Source organism: Protopterus annectens, chromosome 6.part1 (assembly GCF_019279795.1).
Source record: "Protopterus annectens isolate FY-2018-M chromosome 6.part1, PAN1.0, whole genome shotgun sequence".
NCBI classification, from domain to species: domain Eukaryota; kingdom Metazoa; phylum Chordata; order Ceratodontiformes; family Protopteridae; genus Protopterus; species Protopterus annectens.
Window position 1 is genome coordinate 352729384 of NC_056738.1, and position 27617 is coordinate 352757000.

The window sequence follows — 27617 nt, forward strand, 5'->3', positions numbered from 1 at the left end:
GTGCCAGTCGGCCGACTCCTGAGATTTTCATGTTCGAGTTTCAGATCCGAAGTCTTCATTAAAAGCTAACTACTCCGTTGGGGAAACTTTTTTCTTGCTCGAGACTGATGTCAGAAAAAGTTAATAATTGTATTTCTTGTGGGAAGCAAAGTCCTCATAAGGACTTTCACTCTTACTGTATTCCTTGCCGAGGCCCTGACCACAACGTTTCTAGTTGTCGGTTTTGTGCTAGATTTAACCAACGCACTATTAAGCGTCGGTACGATTTTGCATTAAGCTATTTTGGGCGAAGATTTATATACAATGTCGTCGGATAGCCATCCGACTATCGGAGTTCACAAAAAACGCAAAGAAAAAGACAGGCAACCGAGGTCCAAAACAGACGACGCTTCTCCTAAGCAAGTCGCCGGTTCTCAGTGAGGCGCTTTCGCAACCCCTGACGCCCACTACTTTAGAGTCACAGGCCGCTACCAACTCCCACGTGGAGTCTGCCAAGCCGCTGGAAACTCAAGGTATTGGATCCTCAGAGATTGCTCCCTCAGATGGGTCCGGAGTCGCTGAGCAGGCATCGGCTTCTGAGGGTGTATTCAGACCTAAACAACAAATATATTAAACCGAGTTCAAAGGCAAAGACTAAAACACTTATAAAAGGCAAAGAAACAAGTTCACCAGTCACATGGACAGGCCTCCATGCCCAAAAAACAGATGCTCAAAATGGCCGAAGACTTAATTTCCTTGATCAGGGGTTCCCATCCCCCTCATAAGAGGCCTAGGCAATTGACAGACTATGAATCTTCAGATCAGGTTTCCATTTCTTCTGATTCCTCTTCTGATCAGGAATATTCTCTTCCCCCCTATGAGGATTCTGATGCTGAAGAATCAATTCCTTCAGCTTCTCCTCCTGAGGACTACTCTTTTGGGGAAACCTTGCATACCATGAGGGAGCACTTCTACTGGGGGAGCCAAGATTTTTCAGAATCTAAGAAAAGAGGCTCAGAGACTTCCTTTTACTACCTCAACACAGGCCTCTAGCTATTCCACCTGTGTTAGACATTGTAGATGTGTTTTCAGAGTCTAGTCTGACCCCTGACTCCTTACCTCCAGCTCTTGTTAAGCCGGACAGATACTACAGGGTCCCTGACTCTCATAAATTTATTTTCAAAAACCTTACTACAGACCCAGAAACTATTTCTCAGGGTCCCAAAGGGGTCAAGGCTTCCACTGCAAAAAACCCTACCCCCTCTGACAGGGATTCTAGGGCACTGGATAGATGGGGAAAAAGATTTACACATCTGCTACTCTAGCTATAAGGGCCTTAAATTGCCAGTTTCATATGCTCAAATATCAGCAATATATCATGACACTGCTTAAACAGAAAATGATGGTAATTCTGAATGTGCAGAAAACAAAGAAATGCAGGATTTATTGCATGCAGCTGAACAAGTTGGAAAGCATACTTTGCAATGTGGTTTTGATTCTCTGGAGGCCTCCTGCAGGGCCGCTGTTACGGGTTCTGTCATTAGGAGGCATGCTTGGTTAAAGGAACAAAACCTGCCTGATCATGTTAAAGTAAAATTATTAGATGCTCCATTACAACATGATACTTTGTTTGGCGTTAAGGCAGAAGAGGTGTTGAAGAAAATGGAGGACAAAGCTAAATCTATGCAAACGGTCAAGGATTTCTTACAGGTACAGCCACCTAGATTTAGCAGACACTGGCCTACAAAGAATTGGTCCTTTCCAGTCTCAGACAGACCTCAAAGGGCAGATCCAGATGCCCTAGAGGCAGATCACAGCTGCAAGGTTCCTACAGGTCTAAGCAATGGGGTGCTTCTACCTCCAAAGGTGGAGAAGACAAGTCACAACCATACAGGAAACAGTCCCAATGACTTCCCCCTGCCTGCACCAAGCACTTATCTTCTGGCAGCACCCTTAGGGGGAAAACTAGCACTTTTTTCTCAAAATTGGCACATTATAACCCAGGACAAATGGGTTCTCGACATAGTGTCACAAGGCTACAAGTTTCACTTCCATACCCTGCCAAGGGCAAATGGTTGGCCAGACCTGCCAAAAAATCAATGGGCAGAGGCTCAAAAACAAGTCGCAGCTCTCATGGACATGAGGGCTATTCAACAAGTGCCACAGCAAGAGCAGGGACAAGGATTTTACTCAAGACTGTTCTTGGTACCCAGAAAGGACAAAGCATGGAGACCAATACTGGACCTATCTATTCTAAACACTTTCCTGGATATACCAAAATTCAAAATGTTGACCTTGCAGCAGCTTCTGCCCATGCTGGGCAGCAAGGCTTGGCTCGTGACTTTAGACCTAAAAGAGGCATACCTGCATGTCCCAATCAGACAATCATGCAGAAGATGCCTCAGATTCAAGGCTGGCTCAAAGCATTACCAATTCTCTGCACTGCCTTTTGGCTTATCTACTGCACCCAGGGTCTTCACAAAGTGCCTGGCACCAGTAATTGCTTACTGCAGACAAAGAGGAATACAAATATATCCTTACTTGGACGACTGCCTCATACAAGCAGAGAACAAGGACATTCTACTTCAGCATCTGACATTTGTGAAAAGACTTTTAACCTGCCTAGGGTACACAGTCAAGAAAAAGAAATCAAAACTCGTACCCTCTCAAGAGATAATATTCCTGGGTGCAAGCTTAAATACAACTGCCCCAGATGGCTCATCTCACTCCAGACAAAGACAACTGACTACCTATTTCAAGGAAATGGCAACAAAGGCCCAGTTATCTGCAAGAAAAATTCTGCAGGCTTTGGGCTTCATGGCATCCTGCATCTTACTAATTCCATATGCAAGACTGCATATGAGGAAAATTCAGTGGTACCTAAAAAGTGTCTGGACACAACATTGCCACAGCCTGGAAACAATGATTACTCTCATTCCCTGCCTGCAACAAGAGTTTCGATGGTGGGCAAAGGCTTGTCATCAAAACAAGGGACAGCCATTCTCACTACCCCCAGCCAGGCAGAGCCTAACGACGGATGCTTCAGATTATGCCTGGGGGGCACACATGGCACCTGGTCTGCAAACCAAAAACATCTACATATCAATCAAAAAGAGATGCTAGCTGTTCAAAATGCCCTGACAGCCTTCAAGGACCTACTTCATCCGGGACAACTACTGATAAAGACAGACAACACCACGGTCATGTGGTACATAAACAAGCAGGGGGGCACTCATTCTTACCCGTTGCAGACAAGCCATGGCTTTATGGGACACAGCATTGTCTTACCAAGTCCATCTACAGGCACAATTCCTGCCAGGAAAGGAAAATACTCTGGCAGATGAACTAAGCAGAAACCTCTTCAGCATGATAACAAACAAATGGGGACGCCCGGACATAGATCTATTTGCCTCCCCTCACAACAATCAACTAAAAAGATTCTGCACAAGGACCTATCACAGACAAGCTTGGAAAGTGGACGTCTTATCTTTCAAATGGACAAACCTATCAGTATATGCCTTTCCTCCACTGCCTCTCCTCCCCAAGGTACTCCTGAAGGTCAGACAGGAGAAACCAAAAATGATTCTGATTGCCCCAGACTGGCCACGCCAGTACTGGTATCCGAGCTTAAGGAACTTGTCCCAATGCCCAGCCTGGACCTTACCTCAGATACCTCATCTACTATCCCAGCAAAACGATCAGATTCTGCACAGCCAGCTCAGGACCCTAAACCTAGCAGCATGGCGGATAATGTAGCCATACAAACCACACCTCTCAGTAAAGCTGTGATGGATGTCATTTTAGAAGCCAGAAGGCCTAGTACTAGAAAATCCTATGCTGGGAAATGGAAGAGATTTTGTGCTTGGAACCAAGCTCAAGGAACTGATGCAGCTGTCCCAAATATTCCTCAGATTTTGAAATACTTAACTGAGATGCTGGACAAAGGCCTATCTTTTTCATCAATTAAAATCCATGCCTCTGCCATTTCGGCTCATTACAATACAGAGCCACCACTCTTTTCTCATCCTTTATTAAGGCAGTATCTCAGAGGAGCCAAAAACGTAAGGCCTCCAAGGAGAACGCCAATACCTGCATGGGACCTCAACTATGTCTTGGAAAAACATATATTACCTCCTTCTGAGCCAGCTGCTACTGCGGATATAAAGTTCTTATGTTGGAAAACAGCTCTGCTCCTAGCAATAACTTCTGCAAGATGAGTTTGAGCTACAGGCTCTCATGGCTGTGGAACCCTTTATAATTTTTTATCCAGACAGGGTCTCTCTGAGAACAAACCCTACATTTATGCCTAAGGTGGTATCCAGTGTAGCCCTTAACCAAACTATTCATTTGCCAATTTTTTATCCAAATCCACAGAACAAGGGGGAGAAAATTCTGCATTCTTTGGACGTACACAGACAACTTAGATTCTACTTGGACAAAACTAAAGTTTTCAGAAAGACAGAACAATTACTAGTGGCATATGCCGCAGCATCACAAGGAAAGGCTATCTCCAAGCAGACTATTTCAAAGTGGATAGGTCACTGCAAACCAGTGCCTAAGGGCATTAGGCCACGTTCAACCAGAGCTGCAGCCACTTCTGCAGCTTTTCTCAGGGGAGTACCAACCAAAGACATTTTAGAGGCTGCGTTCATTACATACCTTTACAAAACATTACAATCTGCCTCTTTACTCTAAATCCAGGGCAGGCTTTGCTACTGCAGTTCTGCAGGGCCTCATAGCCGCTCCTAATGCTGTTTAGCTCCAGCCCCCCAACCATAGCTTTGGGACTCAACCCAAATGTAATGACTGCAGCAGTGAAACACGAAGAACATAGTACAGTTGTGTACACTTACCATAAATGTAGATGTCTGAGTGTATTCACTGTCGCAGTCCACAATACCCACCCGCCATCCCCCTTATTTTTGCTGGAACTTATCTTTACTTCTCTAATTTACACAACCTAGGTGGTGTATTTGCTTATAGATGAAGGTAAAGCTTATTTTGGTGCATGTATGTTTTATTTACATATTTTTAGCCTACCCTTTTGGGGGCACCTGACATCTGGGCCAAGAAAAACTGAAGAAAATGGCGTCGGCTGCATCTTTTATACCCCTGACGACCTGACGTCAGGGAAGAGGCGACAGCGACCGATGCAGGACCCAAGACTTTGGAATTCAGGCCAACTGAGGGCAACCTGCCAGCAGGACAACCCAAATGTAATGACTGCAGTAGTGAATACACTCGAACATCTACATTTATGGTAAGTGTACACAACTGAACTTTGCCTGAGGATTGGAGATTCCTATATAGATGTCCTTCAGTTGACCCCTCTGTAGTGTCTGTGGCATCTGACAAGCTATCTCAGTTGCTGCCTTCTACAAAGCTTCTTCCTTCTGATGAAGACAGCAGGACCATGGAAAGGCTAGGTAAGAAAGCTTATACCTCTGCTGCCTTGGCTTTTAGGGCTGTCAATTATCAGACCCATATGTCCAGATATATTTTGGCTCTTTTTTTCTCAGGCCTGTCAGGTTATTTCTGACCTTCCTGATTCTCAAGAGAAGACTTCTGCGCTCTCCTTGTTGGGGAACTCTTCTCACATGGCTTGCCATTCTGTTAAGTTTACTTATAATGCAGTGGATGCTTCTTCCAGAGCTGCTGCTTTTGGTTCTGCGATGAGTTATTCCTGGCTTCGGCTTCAACCTTTGCCTGACGATATTAAGACTAAGTTGATGGATGCTGCTGTGGATAACACTTATTTGGTGCAGCTGTAAGGACAAGGCTTTACAGGAACTTAAACATGTGTTTGTTTCTTCTGTGTCTAAATTTCAAAGAAATTACCCTAACAAGCCGGCCTTTGTTCGTAGGCGGTCTCACCCTCCTCCTAAGGGTAAAGCGAGGGGTCCTCTTTCTTAAGCTACCCAGACTCCTGTGTGACAGAAATTTCCTTTTACTAACAAACCAGGTGCTGTGTGACTATCCTGTTCTTAGCCACATTCCTCTTTCTCTTCGTCTTTCCCTATCCCTTCCAGTTTGGTTAAACATTACTAAGGGTGCTGTCCATTATCCACCTAGGGTATTACATGGTCTGGAAATCTCTTCCCCCTTTCATTGACATTCCTCAGCCCACTCAGGAACATTTGGCTTCCTTCCCAGGGGTGATACAGGATCTTTTGACTCGGGGAACAATTTAAGAAGTTCCAGTTTCTCAAAGGGGTGAGGGATTTTCCTCCAGAATGTTTTTGGTTCCCAGGAAGGAGGGCACTTGGAAGACCCATTGTAGACCATTGCCATTTGTACACCTTTCTGCAGGTCCCTTCCTTTCGGATGTTGTCCCATCAGACTTTGGTCCCTCTGCTGCTTCTTCAGGCTTTTCTAGTGTCACTGAACCTCAAGGATGTTATCTTCACATTCCTATTCATCCTCTTTTCTGGAAGTTTTTATGCTTCTCTGTTGTTTTATGGCATTTTCAGTTCTCTACTTTGTCCTTTAGCCTTTCTACTGCCCCAAGGGTATTCGCCAAATGCTTCACTTCTGTGATTGCTTTTTGCGGGCTAAGGGGAATACAAATCTTTACCTACTTAAACGATGATCTGCTTTAGGCATCCTCTCCAGAGATTATTCTGCACCATCTCCACTTTGCCATTTCCTCTCCACAAAGCCTGGGGTTCACTATAAACTTCCAAAAGTCCTTTCTGACTCCTTCTCAGGATCATGTATTTCTGAGTGCAGAATCCAGGCTATTTCAGTGTTCGCATTTGTGCCTCCTCCCAAGGCCTTGACTCTAATTTCATTCCCTTCTTCCACTGGCCTTAATCACTGTAAGGGAGTTTCTGAGGGATCTAGGTTTTATGGCCTCCGGCATTCCAGTGCTCCCTTTTGCCAAACTCCACATGAGAAAACTTCAGTGGTTTTTAAAGTTAGTTGGCTTCAGCATTCTAATCCCCTGGACTTTACTTCCTCTTCTTCCATGCCTCAAGCTGGAATTTCAGTGGTGGATTTAGCAGTTGACTGTTAATCCAGAGCATCCTTTTCAACCCCCTCTTCCCTATCAGGAGCTGTTCAGACACTTCAGACTAGGAATGGGGAGCATTATTCAGCTCTGTAAAAGTACAGGGTCCTTGGTTGCCTCAATAAAGGAAAGAGCACATCGTTGTCAAAGAATTGAGAGCTCTTCTGCTAGCTTTTCACCCTCTATTCTCCCCAGGGCCTCTAAGGTGTTTACAGACAATACCACAGTGACGTAGCATGTCAACAAGCAAGGAGGTGCAATATCTTAACTCTCTTGCCAGTTGGCTCTTCTAGTGTGGGAACTAGCTGTCCAGTTTCATATGATTTTTCAGGCAGTTTATATTCCCTCAGGTCAGAACATTGTAGCAGACTCTCTGAGCAGGTCCATAAAACAACTCCATGAGTGGATACTTCACATTGTCCACCAGTGCGGTACTCCTCAAGTAGATAGTTTTGCCTCCCCTCTGAACAGACAACTTCCCGCTTTTTTGTACCAGAGTCCCAGATCCTCTGGTCTGTAAGGTGGATGCCCTCTCTTTCTCCTGGAAGGTGATGTTTCTGTATGCCTTTCTTCCCCTTCCCCTCATTCCAGAAGTCCTGTTCAGAATACAACAGGATGCTCCCAAAATCTTGCTGGTGACTCTCTTTTGGCCCAGACTGCATTGGTTCCCTCTTCTTTAGCATTTAGCCAAGGGCAATCATCACAAGTTACCTAACAGGGTGGATCTACTCACACAAGACAAGGGATCTTTCATTCCATCTTCACCTGTCCCACCCTTCAACTAACACTGTTGGTGATGTGATTTTGATTCCATATAGATACCTTTTTATGACGACATGCTTCGGATCCTGCAGAAGGCCAGGAAACCCACAACTATGAAATCCTACTTATCCAAGTGCAAGAGATTTCCTGTTTGGTGTCTTTCACATAACCTGGATCCACTTTCTGTGGATGTTTCTTTGGTTCTTCCCTCTCAGGAGCTGTTCATAGACGCTCCAGACGTGGAATGTGGAGCATCATTCAATTCTCTAAAAGTGCAGGGTCCTTGGTCGCCTCAACAAAGGAAAAAATGCTCAATTCTGGGTTGGCTTATTCTTCTGTTGAGGCCCACTTATCAGTTATTTCTGCTGGCTTGCCTTTATCACTGCCTTTAGCTTCTAGATATGAGGTTAAACAGCTTCTTAATGGTATCCTTCATATTAGGCCTCCTAGGAAGCCTGTCCCACCTCCTGGGATATTAATTTTGCCTTAGAAAAAAATTGAACCAGGCTCCTTTTGAACCTGCAGCTTTATCTTCCTTACAGCATTGTTCCTGGAAGGCAGTACTTTTGTTAGCCCTTACTTCTGCCAGATGGGTGTCTGGGGTGTCTGAGCTTCATGCCCTTACTGCTTTTCCTCCTCCTTTAGTGTTCCATAAGGACAGGGTGTCCCTTTGTACTAATCCTTCTTTTATGCCCAAAGTGGTGAATGAGTTGTTTGTTAATCAGTCTATTCATTAGCCCACCCTTTTCCCTTCCCCACAGTCTGCTAGTGAGAGGGGTGCTGCACACTTTGGATGTGCATAGGCAACTCCGATTTTATTTGCTTAAAACAGACTTTTCGTAAATTTGATCAGCTCTTTGTTTCTGGTCATCCTAGAGCCTTAGGTTAGGCTGTTTCCATGCAAAGTATGTCTCCTTGGATTTCTAAAGCCATTTTTTCTTGTTATGCCTTCCATGGCAAGAGCCTTTCTTCTTCTGGTAAGGCTCATTCTACTAGGGCTGTGGCTTCTTCTGGTGTTTTTTTTCAAGGGTTTGGATGCTAACTCTATTCTTGAGACCACTACCTGGACTTCTATGAATTTATTTACCAAGCAGTATAAGTTGGATGTGATATCCAGATCTAGATCTGGCTTTGCTAGGGCCATTCTTCATGGATTCCTAGACAGCTGTGCTGCTCCATCCTCCTCCCTCTTCTTCCTGAGGTTTTGCACTCTCCCGTTTTTAAAAAATATTGCAACAGTGAAATGAAAGGTCATGATATAGCTGTGTAAGATTTTACCTTAATGGTAGACGTCCTTCTCTTTACTCCATCCTCCCCTGGTTCTTTTCTCTTCTGGATGTACTGGTTACCTCTTGTTTTCTTTGGACTGGCGTTCCTACTGGGGCACTCAGTTCTGAGGATGGTACATCCGGATGTCACCTTTATGCCCTACACTATACGTGGGGAGGGTATGTGTGACGTACAGCATACCTTAAAACAATATTAAAAATCAAGCCATGCAAACTAGTTCATATGATTTCCTTTTAATTTTGTTTTTCAATAAATATTGGATGAAATTTCAATCACCGTTGGTCCGGTGCTTGTTTCATCAGTTTGATGCTGAGGAGTTGCAGCTCTGAGGGTTTCTTACTGGCATGCCAGTTCCTTTTGTATCAACCTCACTGCCTTGGCTACTGGTACTGTAAAGCAACCTTTAGGCTTTGGTATACTGGCCAGATGTCAGGCTGCACTTGGCAGGAATCCCTATTGTAAAGAATACTGCAACAGTGAAGACAAGGACATCTACCATTATGGTAAGATCTTACACAACTGTACTTTCTTTGGTGCATACTTTTACCAAGCATTACAGAGTAGATGCCTTTTCCAGCTCCAGAGATGTCATCACCAGATCAGTCCTCTTTCGACTGCTTGACAGCTCTTCTGTGTCTCATCTAGCCACCCTCCATACTACTTAAGCTTTAGGAATCGCCCAACAGTTTGGAATAATGCAATAGTGATCTTAGGAAGGACATAGTACAGTTGACCATAACAGTAGATGTCCTACAGATCACTGTTGTGGTATTCCTTCCTACCTTTCCATGCCCCTCTCCCCTTTTTTCACATTTGTTTACATCTTTTTCAGGAATAGAGTTATAGCCATTTTCTGCCTTCTCCCCATTTAAGTGACAGTTACTCTAGTTCAAGTGTCTACAGGCTTCCTGGCTTGGAGATGGACTGAGGTTTTTTGCTTATATTTATGCCCACAGACTTGGGGCATACTTCAGACATATGTAAGGTTTTGGCTTTGGTAACCCGGATGGACATCCAGGTTATCTGGTGAAATAACAGTATGGAATACTGCAACAGTGATTCTTACAGTAAGTTATTAGAGAACTGTACTTTCACATGAGGGATGTGCATATGTAACTGAAATATTTCATAGAAATAATTAAGGCCTCCAGATAGTCTGACCATTTTTTCTGTCCTTCGAGGCAGGAAAACTGGGTAGGACTATGTCAAAATGACTCTTTCAGGGTATCTGGCTAATTGCACTGTATGTTGTTATGAAAATCATGGGAAAACACTGGAGTGATTGGTAAGGGTTCATTCTACCAGGGCAGCAGCTATCACTGCAGTGTTTTTTTTAAATGCCTCAACCCATAAGTGCCTTTGAGGTGACTGTTTGGATCACTGTCCACACCTTTTCCAATCATCAAAACCTAGACATTCAGTGTAGGAGTGGAGCAGGCTTCACAACTGCTGTTTTAAGTATCCCCGTCTTTTAATGGGATGGACCAAACTGTTGCAATATTCTTACAATGGATACTGAATACTACTATAGCAGTAATCTCTTGTTATGAACATTATACAGCTGTGTGAGTACACTTCAGTATAACAGTAGATTTGAAAAAAGAAGGATGACTACTGCACTGTAAGCTTCCTCCCAACGTTGAGTGGAAATAGCTACTCCTTTTATTTAGCTGGAGAAGGGAATGTTATCTGGAAGGGTCCCTTATCTTCTCTTGTTTGGGGGGGGAGAAAACTTGGGCCAACCTACCTTTTTTCCTTCACCATAGTATCCCAGGCTTAGCTCCTTTTTAGTGAAGCAAGTCAGTACTTGAATTTTCCTCACTGAACCATTTCTAGGCCATCGGGGTACCTCCAGGATTCTGATCACTTACATAAACTAAACCAAGGAGGTAAATGCCTTTGGTACATTCAGGGTTTCTTAGGCTGAGGAGACAATAGAGGAATCTCTTTCATCCATCTTAGGTAAACTTGTTGATAATTTACCAGAAAATAATTGGAAAGCGTACACTCTGTTCTCATCTTGAGCTATGCATTGAGCTGATGTCTTGGGCAAGGAGAGGAGTTCAGCACTACTCTAAGGACATTTGAAAGGTTCAGGACCAAGAGGTAGATGTCTACCTGTGGTTAATTCCCATGAATAAAAAGTACTGCATAGATAACCCCCATTTGAACCCTTGGACAGCTGTATGTTCTTCTGTTTTATATGTACTTGGGAGTGGTTACTTTGGTCAGAACTCCCAGATAGCGACATCTGTTTTGTTGACAAACGTTGGTTGGCAGAGTAGATAATTGGCAGGTGTGCAAGATCTACAGTCCCCAGGTTTGTGGAGTACACCTTTTCCCTTGGGCAGGAATTGTGCAATGCTGGAGTTAGTGTTTATAATTAGATTGGTGATGGGGGGGGGGGGCAGCTTGCACCCTGCAAAGAGCAGTGTCCTTTCTTTTTGTTTGAAGCTTTTACTTTGCATGTGGAGAGGATTTTCTTTGCACATGTGTAGTGCACTGTCAGTGTTTTTGTTGTCGGACCTTTGTGAGATATATGCAAACGACCTTTTAAGGACATACCAGGGTTTTACCTACATGGCTTCTAAAAGGCTGTGACTTTTTTTTTCTTTTTAATTCTTCATAGGTACATTTAAGCCAACCAAACAGTTTTTCCTTTTGCATTCATTATTTAAAAAAAAGAAAAACCCCAAAAAACAAAGTTGTACACAAAACATGTTTTAAGTGAAAGCTTTGCCCACCAGACTTCCTGATGTGGGTATCCCCCCATATTTATACACACAGATAGATAGATATAGAAACACACACATATATGTATCTTTCTTTTTCAGATGGAATATGCCCCTAGACCTCCCACCTCACCACTCACCAAAAGAAGCTAGGATGTTGTAACCACTCTATAAATCTCTAACTGTATATTGCCCCTTTGTATTACATCATTTGTTCACAAATGATGAACACTGTAATATCAGCATTAAGCTAACAATTTAGCAAGTTGTCATTTATTAAAATGTTTGCTGTTCAGTCTTCATGAATTAATAATTGGATGTGTTGTACTGAGCAGGTTCTGGTGATTAAATGCCTAGTACTGACATTTTGTTTGCCCAGAACAATCTAGTCTTGCATGGAAATGTTTTCAGCCTCCCTTTCACACAAGTCCTCCCCACAGGCATACACTCATACCTACATGTGTGTATGCATACACTCACATTTGTTAAACATCCCTTAATCTTTTTATTTCTTGATGCTTACTTGCATTTCTTATGAAAGACTAGAGCCATCATTCATTCACTGCAGTTAACTTTACATTATATTTTTGTGATGGCAAAAGGAGATAAACTGCCTGTTCCGCTCCCCTGCAGTACCTTAGTAATGGGTGCTAACCCTAATGACGCCCCTTTACCCAACCCTAACCTTACACCTTACTTTAATAATAACCTTCCAGTACACAAGACACATTCAGACACACAAACACAGACTAACAACGCAACATCTATTTCCTTACCTAACCCTAAAATACATGTACACGTGCCCATCTCCAACCCTAACCCTTGTTTACTGACACATGCACAAACACTCTACTCCCCTGCAACCTCACTGACATGTCTCGACAAAACATACCATCAACATTTGGACCTTTTGTATCATGGACATTAAATGCCACCCATGCGTTTTTCGACCAAACACTCATTCAACAAAAAGCAGGGGACCCATACAGACAAACACATATGCACTGTTAGGTTTTTGTAACTCTTAGGAGAAATGTGCAGACAGTGGATTTAAGCTTTGCATAATGGAAAAACATGAGACCTTTGTGGTCTTCAATAGTGGACATCTTGGCTAGTTTTTAGAAGCTTTGAAGGTTTTTCATTAAAATAATATGCCTTCAGATCATTTTTTTTTCTGTATTTTAGGTGGCCCTCCTAGATTTTGGAGCAACAAGAAGCTTTGATAAAAAATTCACAGATCAGTACATAGAGGTATGTTTGGCAGTTTTTGTAAGTTTTTTGTGTAAGTTTTGTTGTATTATATATTTAACTGCTAAGTTGTTATACCCTAGTTTATAGTATCACACTGTTGAGCTGCTCATGCTGACATACTCTGTCAGCACATCTGTTTATATTCTGCAAAACTACATACTCTGAAAATAGAAAAATGTTTCATTAACCATTTTGTAAGCTTCTTAATATTTTATGTTTTGCAGATTATTAAAGCTGCAGCGGATAGAAACAGAGAGAAAGTGTTGCAGAAATCCATTGATCTTAATTTCTTAACTGGATATGAAACAAAGGTAAGATAACCTGTGATGTTTACTGCTATGCTGCTTTCAGCATATTCACAGTAAACAATTCTCTGCATAACAGATGCCTGCTGCAGATTTCATATCTTACTTATGGATATCTCATGTAAGAGCCCAGTCCCACCAGCAAGGAATTAAAACAGTTGGTCCCTGTGCTGAGCTTACACTGTACTTCATTAACAACGTGGGTGTTCTTTTTAGCACTGTGGTGGTAAAAATGTTTTTTCCTGTTTTCTCTGGTTCCTGTTTTTCATCTAGTTTTGAAATCAAAAACGGTTTTTTTTTTTTTTTTTTTTTTTTTTTGGGGTCTTGGTACATTATTATGAAGACGAGCACTTCCAAGGAGTAACTGAAAAGTAACCATAATTACTTTGTAGTGTGTTAATGAAGCTGTTGTTTTCCTTTTCTCTCTCTCTCTCTCATTCCTTTTCTTTCTTGTTTTTCATAATAGCATAATATGTCATTCTAAGAAATAAATAAAATACGTTCTTGTGAAAGCCTGATTCTTGACTGAGAGACACACACTCACATATTTGCTGAGCATTATTTTTGTTGTCTGTTGTCAGCATGTGATTCATTTTTAAACACGTTTCAATACAGAAATGGCAGTCTGAGTCTGAGGTTTTCCATCCCTCTTCTGTTTTCTGATTTTCTTTATGTCAAATTATATTAATTAAATATTATATTATTAAATTAAATTGTACTTCATTAGATTTTATACTGAAATTGTGGGTAAGTGTTCATGGTTACATTATAGTGGAAGTTGCCAAAAAGAAAATGTCTGAAAGCAAATTACAGTAGGGCAAACACGAGATAGAATTATGAGAGAATTGTGCCCTGTTGCATATGTATTTTTGTTGGTATGGGGTAAAATTTCTAAAGTGTCTCATGTTAGTGTCTCATGTTACAGGATTTGAAGTGCCTCCTTGTTGGTAAAGTGGTTGGCACCATTCCTTCAACAGCAGCTATATATGTTTTCTTCTTGTTTATTACTCCATTGTTAGAAGTCTGCATTGTTAGATGTCCAGCAGTCTGTATATCTTAATTTTTACTTCATATTATTACAGCAGGGAGTGTATGTGTATTGTATCTTAAGGTATATCTAGGTAATTGTTATCGCATGGTTTCTGTGCCTTGTAGTTCATCCTCACCTGCATTCCAGTTGTCATCAGAACAGATCAATGATGTATGGAGTATGGAATATAGAACTTTAATGCTAATGAGCTAGCTACAGCAGTGATTTGTATGTCATGCCATGCAAGTTTGAGAGTTCTCTTTAAGTGCACACTTCAGCTGAGCTAAACTGTATTCTCAGTCTCTTTGTGTTATTTATTATACATCTTGGTTTTACATGTTATCAAAGTAGAGAAACCTAACTGAAGACTGGACAAATGCTTGTGGATGTTCTTCTTGTTTCACTGTTGCAGTCCTCTCATATGGGTTATCCGGCTCCCAGTAGCCCTCAGTCGGCCCGAATACCAGAGTCCTTGGTATATGATATCGGCTGCCGCTGGTTGTAAAACTGTCAGTATGTCAGGTATAAAGGCAGGCAGCCGACTCCATTTCCTCAGTCTTTCTTGCCGCGGAGCCCAAAGCAGATGCAATTTGCACTAGTGCTGGTAGGCCATTTACCTTCGTTTCGCTTTCCAACTACCAAGTTGAAGACACCTTCAGATAAGTACCCCGTTGGGGATCCTCTTTTCTTGCTTTAACAAATGTCATATAAAGTTAATAACTGTCTTGCCTATGGAAAACAGATTCTGCACCGAGATTTCCATTCCTGTTGTATAACTTGTTTGGGCCTTGAGCACGACGTCCCTAATTGCGATCTCTGTGTTTCCTTTAACCCGCATATCATATGCCGTAGAGCTAAGATTTTGTATAAACATTTCGGAGTCTGGCCTAAGTTTGTCAGTATGGCGTCTTCTAGGCTCCCGACTTCGGATATGCCTAGGAAACGCAAAGACAAGGACTGCGGCAGACCTAGGGTTAAATCTACTGACAACGCACCGGTGAAATTGGTCATCAGCACAGCGGTACTCAGTGAGGCATTTTTGCAGCCCCTGCAGTCCGCAAATTTTCAGCCGCAAGCCTCTGCCGAGACCTTTATGTAGTCCTCCATGCCACAGGCTGTTATTTCGTCTTCAGACCCTCTGCCCATCGCCGCCTCAGATGGGTCCAGAGCTGCTTTGCAGGCACCGGCTTCTGACACCTCTTCTTCTCGACATGAGACCAGAACCAGACCCGACTACCTTATTTCAGACTTCTGCAGTTGCTAAGCCTCCTGAGTCCCTCTGGATTGCTAGTAAACCTTCCAGCCGCAAACCTACTCACAAGCAGGCGTCTGCCTCCCCTCCTGTTACCTCAGTCCCAGTTGGTAAAGACAGCTGGTGATATTCTTCCCTGATTAGGGGCTCTCATCTCCCCCCCCCCCCCTTCAAAGAGAACTAGGGAATTATCTCCTGATGTTTTGTCTGTCTCAGATTCTGAGATTTCCAGTATGTCTGCTGGTGAAGAAGGAAATTCTCAACTTTTTTCTGGCTTTGAGAATTCTGATACTGAGGACTCTATCCCTTCTGTCTCCCCTCCAGAGGATTTTTCCTTTGGGGATACTTTGAATACTCTTAGGGAGCATTTTAAATGGGAATGTCAGGATTTTCCACACTCTAAGAAAAGAATCAGGGAATTTTTAGATTTGCCACAGCATAAGCCTTTGGCTATACCTCCAGTTTTGGAAGTTGTGGATGATGTTTTCATGGAAAATGTTTTAACTCCTAATTCTGTTCCTCCTGCCCCCAGAAAACCAGATGGGTATTACAGGGTTCCTGAATTTCATCAATTCCTTTTTAAAAACCCTACTGCTGATCCAGAAATTATTTCTCAAGGCCCCAAGGGTGTTAAGGCTACTATTGCTAAAAACCCTGTGCCTTCTGATAAGGAATCTAGGCCCTTGGACAGGTGGGGTAAAAAAGTCTATACTTCTGCAACTCTTGCTATTAGATCCATGAATTGTCTCTTTCACATGCTTAAGTATCAGCAGCATACTTTGGAGTCTGTTAAGACTAAACTTGGTGATATTCCTTCCATGACGGAGAACAAAGATTCACAAGACTTACTGAATTCTGCCACTTTAGTTAATAAGTATCCACTTCATTGTGGTTTTGACACTTTGGAGGCTTCCTGCAGAGCAGCAGCCACTTGGTTCCGTAATTAGAAGGCATGCTTGGCTCAGGGAGCAGCCTCTTTCTGAACCAGTTAAATCTAAATTGCTGGTGTTCCTTTGCACAAGGACAATCTTTTTGGTAACAAGGCTGAGGAGGTACTTATGAAGTTGGAGGTTAAGGCAAAATCTATGCAAGCTGTAAAAGATTTCCTTCAAGTTCAGCATCCTTGGTTTAGTAGGCATTATCCTTCCAATAATTGGTCTTTCCCTGATCCTGGCAAGCAGGGCCGCTCTAAGCCTAGGGGTTTTAGATCTTTCAGAGGGCAAGCTTCTGCACCTCAAAGGGCTAAACAATGGCATTTTTCTTCTGCTAAATCGGGGAGTTCTAAGCCAGCTTCCCAAAACAAACATTCTCAGTGACTCCGGCCTTCTTCTGCCTACCTCTGCGGACCCTGGGTTTCCTTTGGGGGGGGGGGGTTAGCCAGGTTTGCAGAGGTATGGTCTACCATCAGAGACGACAAATGGGTGCTTGATATAGTAAACCAAAGTTACAAGTTTTACTTAAACACCTTCCCTGTTTTACAAGGATACACAGACATACCCAGAACTCTCAGGGCAGAGGTAGAAACTCAACTGTCTTCTCTACTGACTATGGGGCTATAGAGCCAGTTCCTGCAAATCAGACAGGCCTAGGTTTTTATTCAAGGCTTTTTCTGGTACCCAAGAAAGGGGGCACCTGGTGCCCTATTCTGGATCTGTCCATTCTAAACACTTTTCGGGTGATTCCCAAATTAAAGATGCTCACCCTTCAACAATTACTACCAATGCTGGGCAAGGATTCATGCCTGGTAACTTTGGGTTACACTCAACGAAAAGAAGTCAAAGTTGGTTCCTTCAAGGGAGATTGTTTTCCTGGAAGCGAGTCTGAATACAGCCACCCAGATGGTATTCCTCCCTCAACAAAAGCAAGAAGATCTTTCTGCTTATTTCATGAACTTGGCAAGCATGACCCAGTTCTCTGCAAGGCAATTCCTGCAAGCACTGGGGTTAATGGCTTCATGTATTTTGATGATCCCATATTCAAGGCTGCATATGAGAAAACGTCAATGGTACCTCAAGAATCTTTGGTGTCAACACACATAGGACTTGGACTTGATTCTTCCCCTGATTCCCTGTCTACAAATGGACTTCCTCTGGTGGGCGACAGCCTGATGTTCTTCGTGTTTCACTGCTGCAGTCATTACATTTGGGTAATCTGCTGGCAGGTTGCCCTCAGTCGGCCTGAATAACAAAGTCTTGGGTCCTGCGTCGGTTGCTGTCTCCTCTTCCATGACGTCAAGTCGTCATGGGTATAAAACATGCAGCTGATGCCATTTTATTCCGTCTTTCTTGCCGCGCGGTGCCTGAAGCAGAAGCAGTTCGCAAGTGCCGGTCGGCCGACTCCTGAAATTTTCGCATTCCAGTTTCAGAACCGAAGTCTTCAAACTAAAGCTAAATACCCCGTTGGGGAAACTTTTTCTTGCTCCTTACCGATGTCAGTAAAAGTTAATAATTGCATTACTTGTGGGAAGCAAATACCTCATAAAGATTTTAATTTGTACTGTATTCCTTGCCTAGGCCCAGATCACAACATGCCATACTGTCGGTTTTGTGCTAGATTCAACCAACGCACTATTAAGCATTGGTATATTTTTGCTTCTAAATATTTTGTTTCAAGATTCAATTACCCTGAAATGTCATCGGTTAGCAATCCGACTACCGGAGTTCACAAAAAAACACACAGAAAAAGACAGAGACAGACCGTTGAGGACAAAACCAACGACGAAGCTTCTCCTAAGCCAGTTGCCGGTTCGCCAGTACTCAGTGAGGCGCTACTTTTGAGTCTCAGGCCTCTACCGAGACCTATTTGGAGTCCGGTATGCAGTGAGATTCTCAGAGTATTGAACCCACGGATGTCTCTCCCTTGGATGGGTCCAGAGCCACTGAGCAGGCACCGGCTTCTGAGGGTGTTTTCAGGTCTCAACATTTTTATATTAAACTGACGCCAGCCTCAAAAACAAGGCCAAAAACAGCTTCAGTGTCTAAAAAAACGATGCATGTGCCACATGCTCAGGCCCCTATGCCTAAAAAACAGATGATCAAAATGGCTGAGGATTTAATTACCTTGATCAGGGGTTCCCAACCCCCCCCCCCCTGCTAAAAGGCCTCGGCAAGGCACTGATTATGAAACTTCAGATCAGTTTCCATTTCTTCTGATTCCTCCTCTGATCAGGAATTTTCTATTCCACCCTATGAGGATTCTGATGCAGAGGAATCCATCCCATCTGCATCTCCTCCTGAGGATTACTCTTTTGGAGAGACTTTGCATACTTTAAGGGAACATTTTCACTGGGAGAGTCGGGACTTCTCTGAATCAAAAAAAGAGGCTTAGGGATTTCCTTCTTCCTCAGCATAGGCCTTTGGCAATACCTCCTGTATTAGACATTGTTGATGTGTTTTCGGAATCAAGCATAGCTCCTGATTCCCTGCCTCCGGCTCCTAGTAAGCCAGACAGATATTACAGGGTTCCTGACTCCCACAAATTTCTATTCAAATAATCCTGCTGCTGATCCTGAGACTATTTCTCGGGGTTCCAAGGGTGTAAAGGCCTCTACAACCAAAAATCCTACCCCCTCTGACAGAGATTCCAGGGCGCTGGATAGATGGGGAAAGAAGGTTTATACGTCTGCAACCTTGGCAATCAAGGCCTTAAACTGCCAGTTTCATATGCTTAAATGTCAACAGCATGTTATGGGCTTACTGAAACAGAAAATGATGTTGATTTATGATTGTGTGGAAAATAGAGTTACAGGAATTATTGCATTCAGCAGAACAGGTTGGAAAGCATACTTTGCAATGTGGTTTTGATTCCTTGGAGGCCTCTTGTAGGGCCGCCATTACTGGATCTGTGATTAGAAGGCATGCCTGGCTCAAGGAGCAAAATCTGCCTGATCATGTTAAAGCTAAATTGTTGGATGACCCTTTGCAGCATGTTACTCTGTTCGGTAATAAGGCAGAAGAGGTTTTAAAGAAAATGGAAGACAAAGCTAAATCTATGCAAACTGTAAAAGATTACTTGCAAGTGCAGCCACCCGGGTTCAGTAGACACTGCCCTACTAAAAATTGGTCCTTTCCTGTGTCCAACCGAGCCACTCAAGGCAAATCCAGGTGCTCAAAAGGCTCCAGATACCAATGACAGGGTTCTTACAGGTCAAAGCAATGGTGTGCCTCCACCTCCAAAACTGGAGGAAACAAAGCACAACCCTACAGTAAGCAGTCTCCATGACTTTCCTCCACCATCACCAAGCACTTACCATTTGGCAGCCCCCTTGGGGGGGGGGAACTAGCACTTCATGCTCAAACTTGGCAGTTAATTACCCAGGGCAAGTGGGTATTAAACATAGTACCCCAGGGGTACAGATTTCATTTCCATACTTTGCCAATTCCAAACGGATGGCCGGATCTGCCACAAAACCAGTGGGCAGAGGCCCAGAAACAAGTCATGTCCCTCATGGATATGGGGGCTATTCAACCTGTACCAGAAAAGGAAAAAGGACAGGGTTTTTATTCAAGACTTTTCCTGGTACCCAGAAAAGACAATTCATGGTGTCCAATACTGGATTTATCGATTTTGAACACGTTCCTGGACATTCCAAAATTCAAAATGCTGACTTTACAACAGCTACTGCCTATCCTAGGCAGGAATGCTTGGTTAGTAACTCTAGACTTAAAAGAGGCATACCTGCATATCCCAATAAGGGAATCATGCAGAAGATACTTCCACTTCAAAGCAGGTTTTTTGCATTACCAATTCTCTGCAATGCCCTTTGGCTTATCTACTGTGCCCAAGTGCCTGGCACCACTAATTGCATTCTGCAGACAAAGAAGCATTCAAATTTATCCTTATCTGGACGACTGTCTCATTCAAGCAGAGGACAAGGGACACTCTTCTTCAACATCTGGCGTTTGTAAAAAGGCTTCTAGCATGCCTAGGGTACACCATAAACGAAAAGAAATCACAACTTGTACCCTCACAAATAATTACATTCCTGAGTGCAAGCTTAAATACAACTGTCCAGATGGCTTACCTCACGCCAGACAAACAAAGGCAACTGACAACATACTTCAAACAAATGGCAAAAAACCCCCCAGTTATCTGCACGACAAATTCTGCAGGCTTTGGGGTTCATGGCATCCTGCATTCTACTAATTCCATATGCGAGACTGCATATGAGGAAACTTCAATGGTACCTAAAAAGTTTATGGAGTCAACATTGTCACAATCTGGAAACAATGATTCCTCTCATTCCCTGCCTACAACAGGAGTTTCTTTGGTGGGCAGAGACGTGTCACCAAAACAAGGGACTGTCATTCACTCTACCCCCTGCCACCCAAACCCTAACTACAGACGCATCAGACTATGCTTTGGGGGCCCACCTGGCGGGGGGATGCATTCAAAGCAAATGGAGCCCAAACCAAATACATCTGCTTATCAACCAGAAAGAGATGCTAGCTGTTCAGAATGCCCTGACAGCCTTCAAGGACTTGCTTCATCCAGGACAACTACTGATAAAGACGGACAACACCACAGTTATGTGGTACATAAACAAGCAGGGGGGTACACATTCCTACCCCCTTTGCAGACCAGCCATGGCCTTGTGGAACACAGCCTTGACTTACCAAATACATATTCAAGCTCAATTCCTGACAGGAAAACAAAATACTCTGGCAGACGACCTAAGCAGAAATTTTATGGACCCGCATGAGTGGAAACTGGATCCGCAAATCTTCAGCATGTTAAAACAGAAATGGAGGAGCCCAGACATAGATCTATTTGCCTCTCCCCAAAATTATCAGTTGGACAAATTCTGCACAAGAACTCATCACAAAAAAGCATGGAAAGTGGATGCCTATCATTCAGCTGGAAAAACCTGTCAGTCTATGCCTTTTTCCCCTCTGCCTCTACTTTCCAAGGTCTTACTAAAAGTCAGACAGGAAAAATGATCCTAGTTGTTCCGGACTGGCCTCGCCAGCACTAGTACCCACTTCTAAGGAATATGTCTCAACTTCCTCCATGGTACTTGCCTCAAATACCTCATCTACTGTCTCAGCAGAACAATCAAATTCTGCACACTGAACTCCAAACTCTGAATCTTGCAGCATGGCTGATCAATTATTCAAACAACACCTCTCAGTAAATCTGTGATGGATGTCATTTTGGAAACCAGAAGGCCTAGTACTAGAAAATCTTATGCTGATAAATGGAAGAGATTCTGTGCTTGGAACCAAGCACAAGGAACAGACACACAAAGCCCAATATTCCTTAGATTTTACAATATTTGACTGAGATGCTTGACAAGGGCCTATCTTTTTCTTCAATAAAAATCCATGCCTCTGCCATCTCGCCTCATTACAACACAGACTCCCCTCTTTTCTCATCCTCTGCTTAAACAGTATCTTAGAGGGGCCAAAAATTTAAGGCCTTCCAGAAGATCACCAACTTCTGCATGGGACCACAATTTTGTGCTGGAAAAACTCACCCTGCCTCCTTTTGAACCAGCAGCTACTGCAGATATAAAATTTCTATCTTGGAAAACAGCTTTTCTCTAGGCAGTCACTTCAGCAAGAAGGGTTTCAGAACTACAGGCTCTCATGGCAGTGGAGCCTTTTTATTACATTTTACCCGGACAGGGTGTCCCTCAGGACCAATCCTTCTTTTATGCCCAAGGTGGTATCCACCATTCACCTGCCAACATTTTATCCAAATCCGCAGAACAAGGGGGAGTGGATTCTGCATTCGTTGGACGTTCACAGACAACCAAGATTCTACTTAAACAGGACCAAATCTCTAAGAAAGTCTGAGCAACTACTGGTAGCATTTGTTGGAAGGTCAGAGGGGAAGGCTATTTCAAAGCAGACTATTTCTAAGTGGATAAGCCACTGCATTTGTTTCAGCTACTTGCACCATGGTAAACCTGTGCCCAAGGGGATCAGATCACATTCCACCAGGGCTGCCTTTACTTCAGCAGCTTTTCTCAGAGGGGTTCCAACCAAAGACATTCTAGAAGCTGCTACTTGGAGCAATGTTCATACCTTCACAAAGCATTATCATTTGCCTCTCTTCTCCAAATCCAGGACAGGCTTTGCCAATGCAGTTCTGCAGGGCCTTATAGCCACTCTTAATGCTGTTTAGTTCCATCCTCCCATCCATAGCTTTGGGATTCTACCCAAATGTAATGACTACAACAGTGAAACACGAAGAACATAGTACAGCTGTGTACACTTACCATAAATGTAGATGTTAGAGTGTATTCACTGTTGCAGTCCAGGTTACCCACCTGCCATCCCCCTGTCTATACCTTTTCTTTCTTTCACTATACACTATATAAAAGCCTTTGTGGTGTATTTGCTTTTAGATTAAGGTGACATTTATGTTGCTAAAAGTACATTTATATATTTTCTGTGTGTGTGTGTGTGTGTGTGTGTGTGTGTGTGTGTGTGTGTGTGTGTGTGTGTGTGTGTGTATATATATATATATATATATATATATACATATATACATATATATATATATATATATATATATATATATATATATATATACATATATATATATATACATATATATATATATATATATATATATATATATATATATATATATATATATATATATACATACATATATATACATATATATATATATGTATATATATATATATATATATATATATATATATATACATATATTTATTTATTTATTTATTTGTTTATTTTTTTGCTCCCCGTTTGGGGGGCACCTGACATCTGGGGCAAGAAAAACCTAAATAAAATGGTGTCAGCTGCATATTTTATACCCCTGATGACCTGATGTCATGGAAGAGGAGACAGCAACTGACGCAGGACCCAAAACTTTGTTATTCAGGCCGAGTGAGGGCAACCTGCCAGCAGATTACCCAAATGTAATGACTGCAGCAGTGAATACACTCGAACGTCTACATTTATGGTAATTGTACATAACTGTACTTTCTCAGAACAAGGGTCTGCCTTTCTGCCCACCACCTGCTAGCCAGACTGTCACCACAGACGCCTCAGATGTTGCATGGGGGGCTCATCTGGAGGGCAGGGGCATACAGGGGACTTGGCTCACCCAGCAGATTCATCTGCACATAAACTTAAAAGAACCGATGGTAGTGCAGCAGGCCTTGCTGGCTTTCAAGGATCTACTCTTCCCTGGGACTCCACTGATCAGGACAGACAATACCACAGTTCTGTGGTACATCAACAAACAAGGGGGGGACTTACTCTCACCCCTTGCGCAGACAGAGGATGAGACTATGGTCCCTAGCAGCATCCATGGGCTTACATCTAATAGCCCAGTATCTTCCAGGGAGGCTAAACTCCTTGGCGGATTAATTGAGCAGACATGTTCTGGATCCTCACAACTGAACAGGGGCATTTTCCGTCGCACACCACAAGTGGATCTTTTCTCCTCTCACACCAATCTTTTCCTTCCAACCTTCTGCACCAGGGAGTTTCACAGCAAAGCTTGGAGGGTGGATGCGTTGTCCTTCCCATGGACACATCTCTCTGTTTATGCATTCCCTCCTCTGCCTCTTCTTCCCAGAATGCTACTGAAGATAAGGGATGAAAAACCAAAGGCTATTCTGATAGCTCCAGGTTGGCCCAGGCAGCATTGGTATTCCCTCCTTCACAGCCTTTCCCAGGCTCAGCCGTGGCATCTTCCCCTGGTACCAGATCTGTTGGTTCAGGGAGAGGGAAAGTTCCTTCATCCTCATCTTCAAACTCTGCATTTAACTGCCTGGCTAATACTTTAAATCTTTCCCAACAGGTGGTTGAAGTTCTTCATGAGGCCAGGAGGCAAATCCTATGTAGATAAATGGAAAAGATTTTGCTCTTGGATGCTAGCTAAAGGAGAAGACTCTTCTCATCCTTCTCTTTCACTCATTCTGGACTACCTAGCAGGATTGCTTAATGGTGGACTTTCCTTTTCTTCAATCAAAATTCATGCTTCAGCAATTTCAGCTCATTGTTCTTTTGAGCAACCCATTTTTTCTCACCCCTTGATGAAGCAGTTCCTGAGGGGAGCTAGTAATCTTAGACCTCCCAGAAGAGCTCCTACTCCTGGTTGGGATCTTAATTTTGTCCTGGAAAAACTTACTCTGCCTCTCTTTGAACCAGCTGTCTCTGCAGATTTGAAGTTTGTATCGTGGAAGACTGCTTTACTATTAGCTTTTACTTCAGCTAGAAGGGTATCTGAGCTGCAAGCCTTCATGGCAGTTGAACCTTTCATTATTTTTCACTCAGATCAGGTTTCTCTGAGAACCAATCCCTCCTTTATGCCCAAGGTGGTTTCCAATCTATCCCTTAACCATTTCAACATTTTCAACAATCCCCAAAATAAAGGGGAAAGGATTCTGCACTCTCTTGATGTGCATAGACAGCTGAGATTTTACTTACACAGGACTAAATCCTTTTGAAAATCTGAACAGTTATTGGTTAGTTTTTCTCCTGGGGCTCAGGGTAAAGCTATTTCAAAACAAACCATCTCCAAATGGATTGCTCATTGTATTCACTTTTGTTACCTGCAGCATGGGAAGGTTCCCCCTCAGGGTATTAGGACCCATTCTACTAGAGCAGCCTCTACCTGTGCAGCCTTTCTGAGAGGTGTACCTACTAAGGACATTCTAGAAGCAGCTACTTGGTCTTCTGTTCATACTTTCACAAAGCATTGCAATCTACCTTTGTTTTCTAAATCCGGGGCTGGTTTTGCCTCTGCAGTTTTGCAGGGCCTCCTTACCAACCCTTAATCTGTGATCCTTCCTCCCCACTTTGTCTTCTTACTGGGCTTTGGGAATCAACCCATATGTGAGGACTACAACAGTGAAACGCGAAGAACATAGTGCCATAAATGTAGATGTTCAAGTGTATTCACTGTTGCAGTCCTGGTTTCCCACCCTCCCGCCCCCTAACTTCTTTTGGCTATACCTCTACTTTCCTTTACTATGCGTAAAAGCCTTTTTGGTGTATTTGCTTTTTTGTAGGAGGTATTTCATTGTACTTTTATATCTAATTGCTCCCCATTAGGGGGGCACCTCACATCTGGGGCAAGAAAAACTGATGTAATGGCGTCAGCTGCATGTTTTATACCCCTGATGACCTGATGTCATGGAAGAAGGGACAGCAACCGACGCAGGACCCAAGACTTTGTTAATCGGGCCGACTGAGGGCTACCTGCAAGCAGATAACCCAAATGTAATGACTGCAAAAGTGAAACAGTAAGAACATCTGTGAGGCTCATACATGAGGAGGGGAGGGTGAAGTCCTCGAGAAAACTCTGCATGTGTAATTGAGCAGAAGGGAGAATGGCCTACCCAAAGAGGCAGAAGGGTCCTTGGATGGAGAGTGACTTAGAATGCTTAGGGGAGGGGGAGTTGCATGACTCAGACTGCAATTATTGGAGATTATTGCCAGACACAGAAGGACCTGAAGGGTTCAGTGCTGGAGGTGCCGAAGGTCTATGCATCTTCAACTCTGTCTGGTCCTCAAAAGTTGAGGAAGAGTGCTTGTGCTGTTCCCGCTCTGTACTTTGGGTCTTTGAATCCTTGTCCCCAGATCTCTCTCCTATTTCTCAGGCTTCGTTCTGGGTGAGAGAAAGGACGAAGAACCAGCAGAGGGCTGGAGAAGGCCCTTAACCACCAGCTTGGCCTTCCTTTCATTGAGGGCTCTGGCAGCAAAAGCACAGCAGGCCTGACGTTGTGTCTCCAAATACGCAGTGTTGGGGGGTGAGCCACCAGTGCCCCTTGCCTGTAGGATTTGGTGTTTTTGGAGGCCTTTGGTGTGGTCTTATCCATGTCCTGGGTGGCTTCCCCTTTGAATGCGCTTGTGGACCTGGTGTCTTGGAGGTCTTTAAGAAAACCCAAAGTATTGGAGCCGATCTTCACGAAACTCAATAAAATTTTGGTCCCTGCCAAAGACAGACCTCAGTGAAGCAAGGGTCTGTCATTGGATGCTGACATGATTGCAGCAGCCACAAAAAGGACATCTCTGAGGAGAGTTCTGTGATCTGTCTTCCTAACAGAGTTTTGGGGGTTAGATAGTTTGGGAAAGTGCATGTACGCTTGAGCCACTTTTGCCATACATGATCTGAACTATCTTGCCCATTTGACAAGACTTTATCTGGCCATTTTTGCTGAAATGTTAAAGGTTGGTAATACTCAGTAGCCTCCAGATGCTGAAAAGACCCTGGAGGCTCAGTTGTCTGTGATGCAGTTTTACCTCTGGTGTCTTCATGAGGCTGTTGTCCAGCATGTCTGATAGAACGCCTTGTGCAGCAGACACTGGTATCACCATGGGACATCATGCCTGGATGCACATACAGTTTTGTAGACTGCTTCAAGGTGTCCTTTATTAATGCACCATTTGATCAGTCTTAGCTGTCTGGCCCAAAAGGGAGACTGACTAGCAGTGACCAGGGTGGGAAGATGCTGTCTGCTGTTGGAGTTCACTTCTGTACCCCTCAGAAGTCCTTCTATAGAAACCAGAATGGTGGAAAGTGTCTCTGTTTTTACAAACTACTGCAACCTGTCCAGGATACTCCTGCCAGCAGCCTCAGTTCTTCTCCTTGGACTTATGGCCACCACTGTCTAGTTTCGTTAGTGAGTTTCCACATGAGTGCGCTACAGTAGACTCTAGCAGTTCAGTGGCCCTGATTAACTTTTCCAGTAAACTTTCCAGTTTCTGTAAAAAAAATGTTTATCGTCATCACATTTGGTGGTGGCTGGAATCTCCTCTGTTTGCGGCATATCAATCTTCTGTTCTTTCCCTGTGGCAGGACAGGCAGCAACAGTGGATGCTGCCCATGCAGAGGAGGACCGCAGAACTAGGGCTTTTTCCGGGGCTTTCTCCGAGAGGCCCTTCTAGTGCCCCTGAAGTGTTGCCTGACTGCCATATGGTGGAGGTAGTCGGGAGTCATTTGGCTGTCCATACAAAATATGGCCATCATGTCAGCCACATAGGAATTTGAGAGTCGTGTCCAGAGGTTATATTAT

The 27617-nt window shown here is 43.4% G+C and overlaps 1 protein-coding gene across 1 annotated transcript in view; it reads left to right on the forward strand.

Annotated features, from left to right (window-relative positions):
- LOC122805293 (atypical kinase COQ8A, mitochondrial-like) overlaps positions 1–27617 on the forward strand; it is a 740997-nt gene that overhangs the window by 583687 nt on the left and 129693 nt on the right. Inside the window, exons 16-17 of the mRNA XM_044075380.1 lie at positions 12958–13023; positions 13248–13334. Of these exons, the coding sequence (XP_043931315.1) occupies positions 12958–13023; positions 13248–13334 (153 nt within the window). The remainder of the gene's footprint in view (positions 1–12957; positions 13024–13247; positions 13335–27617) is intronic.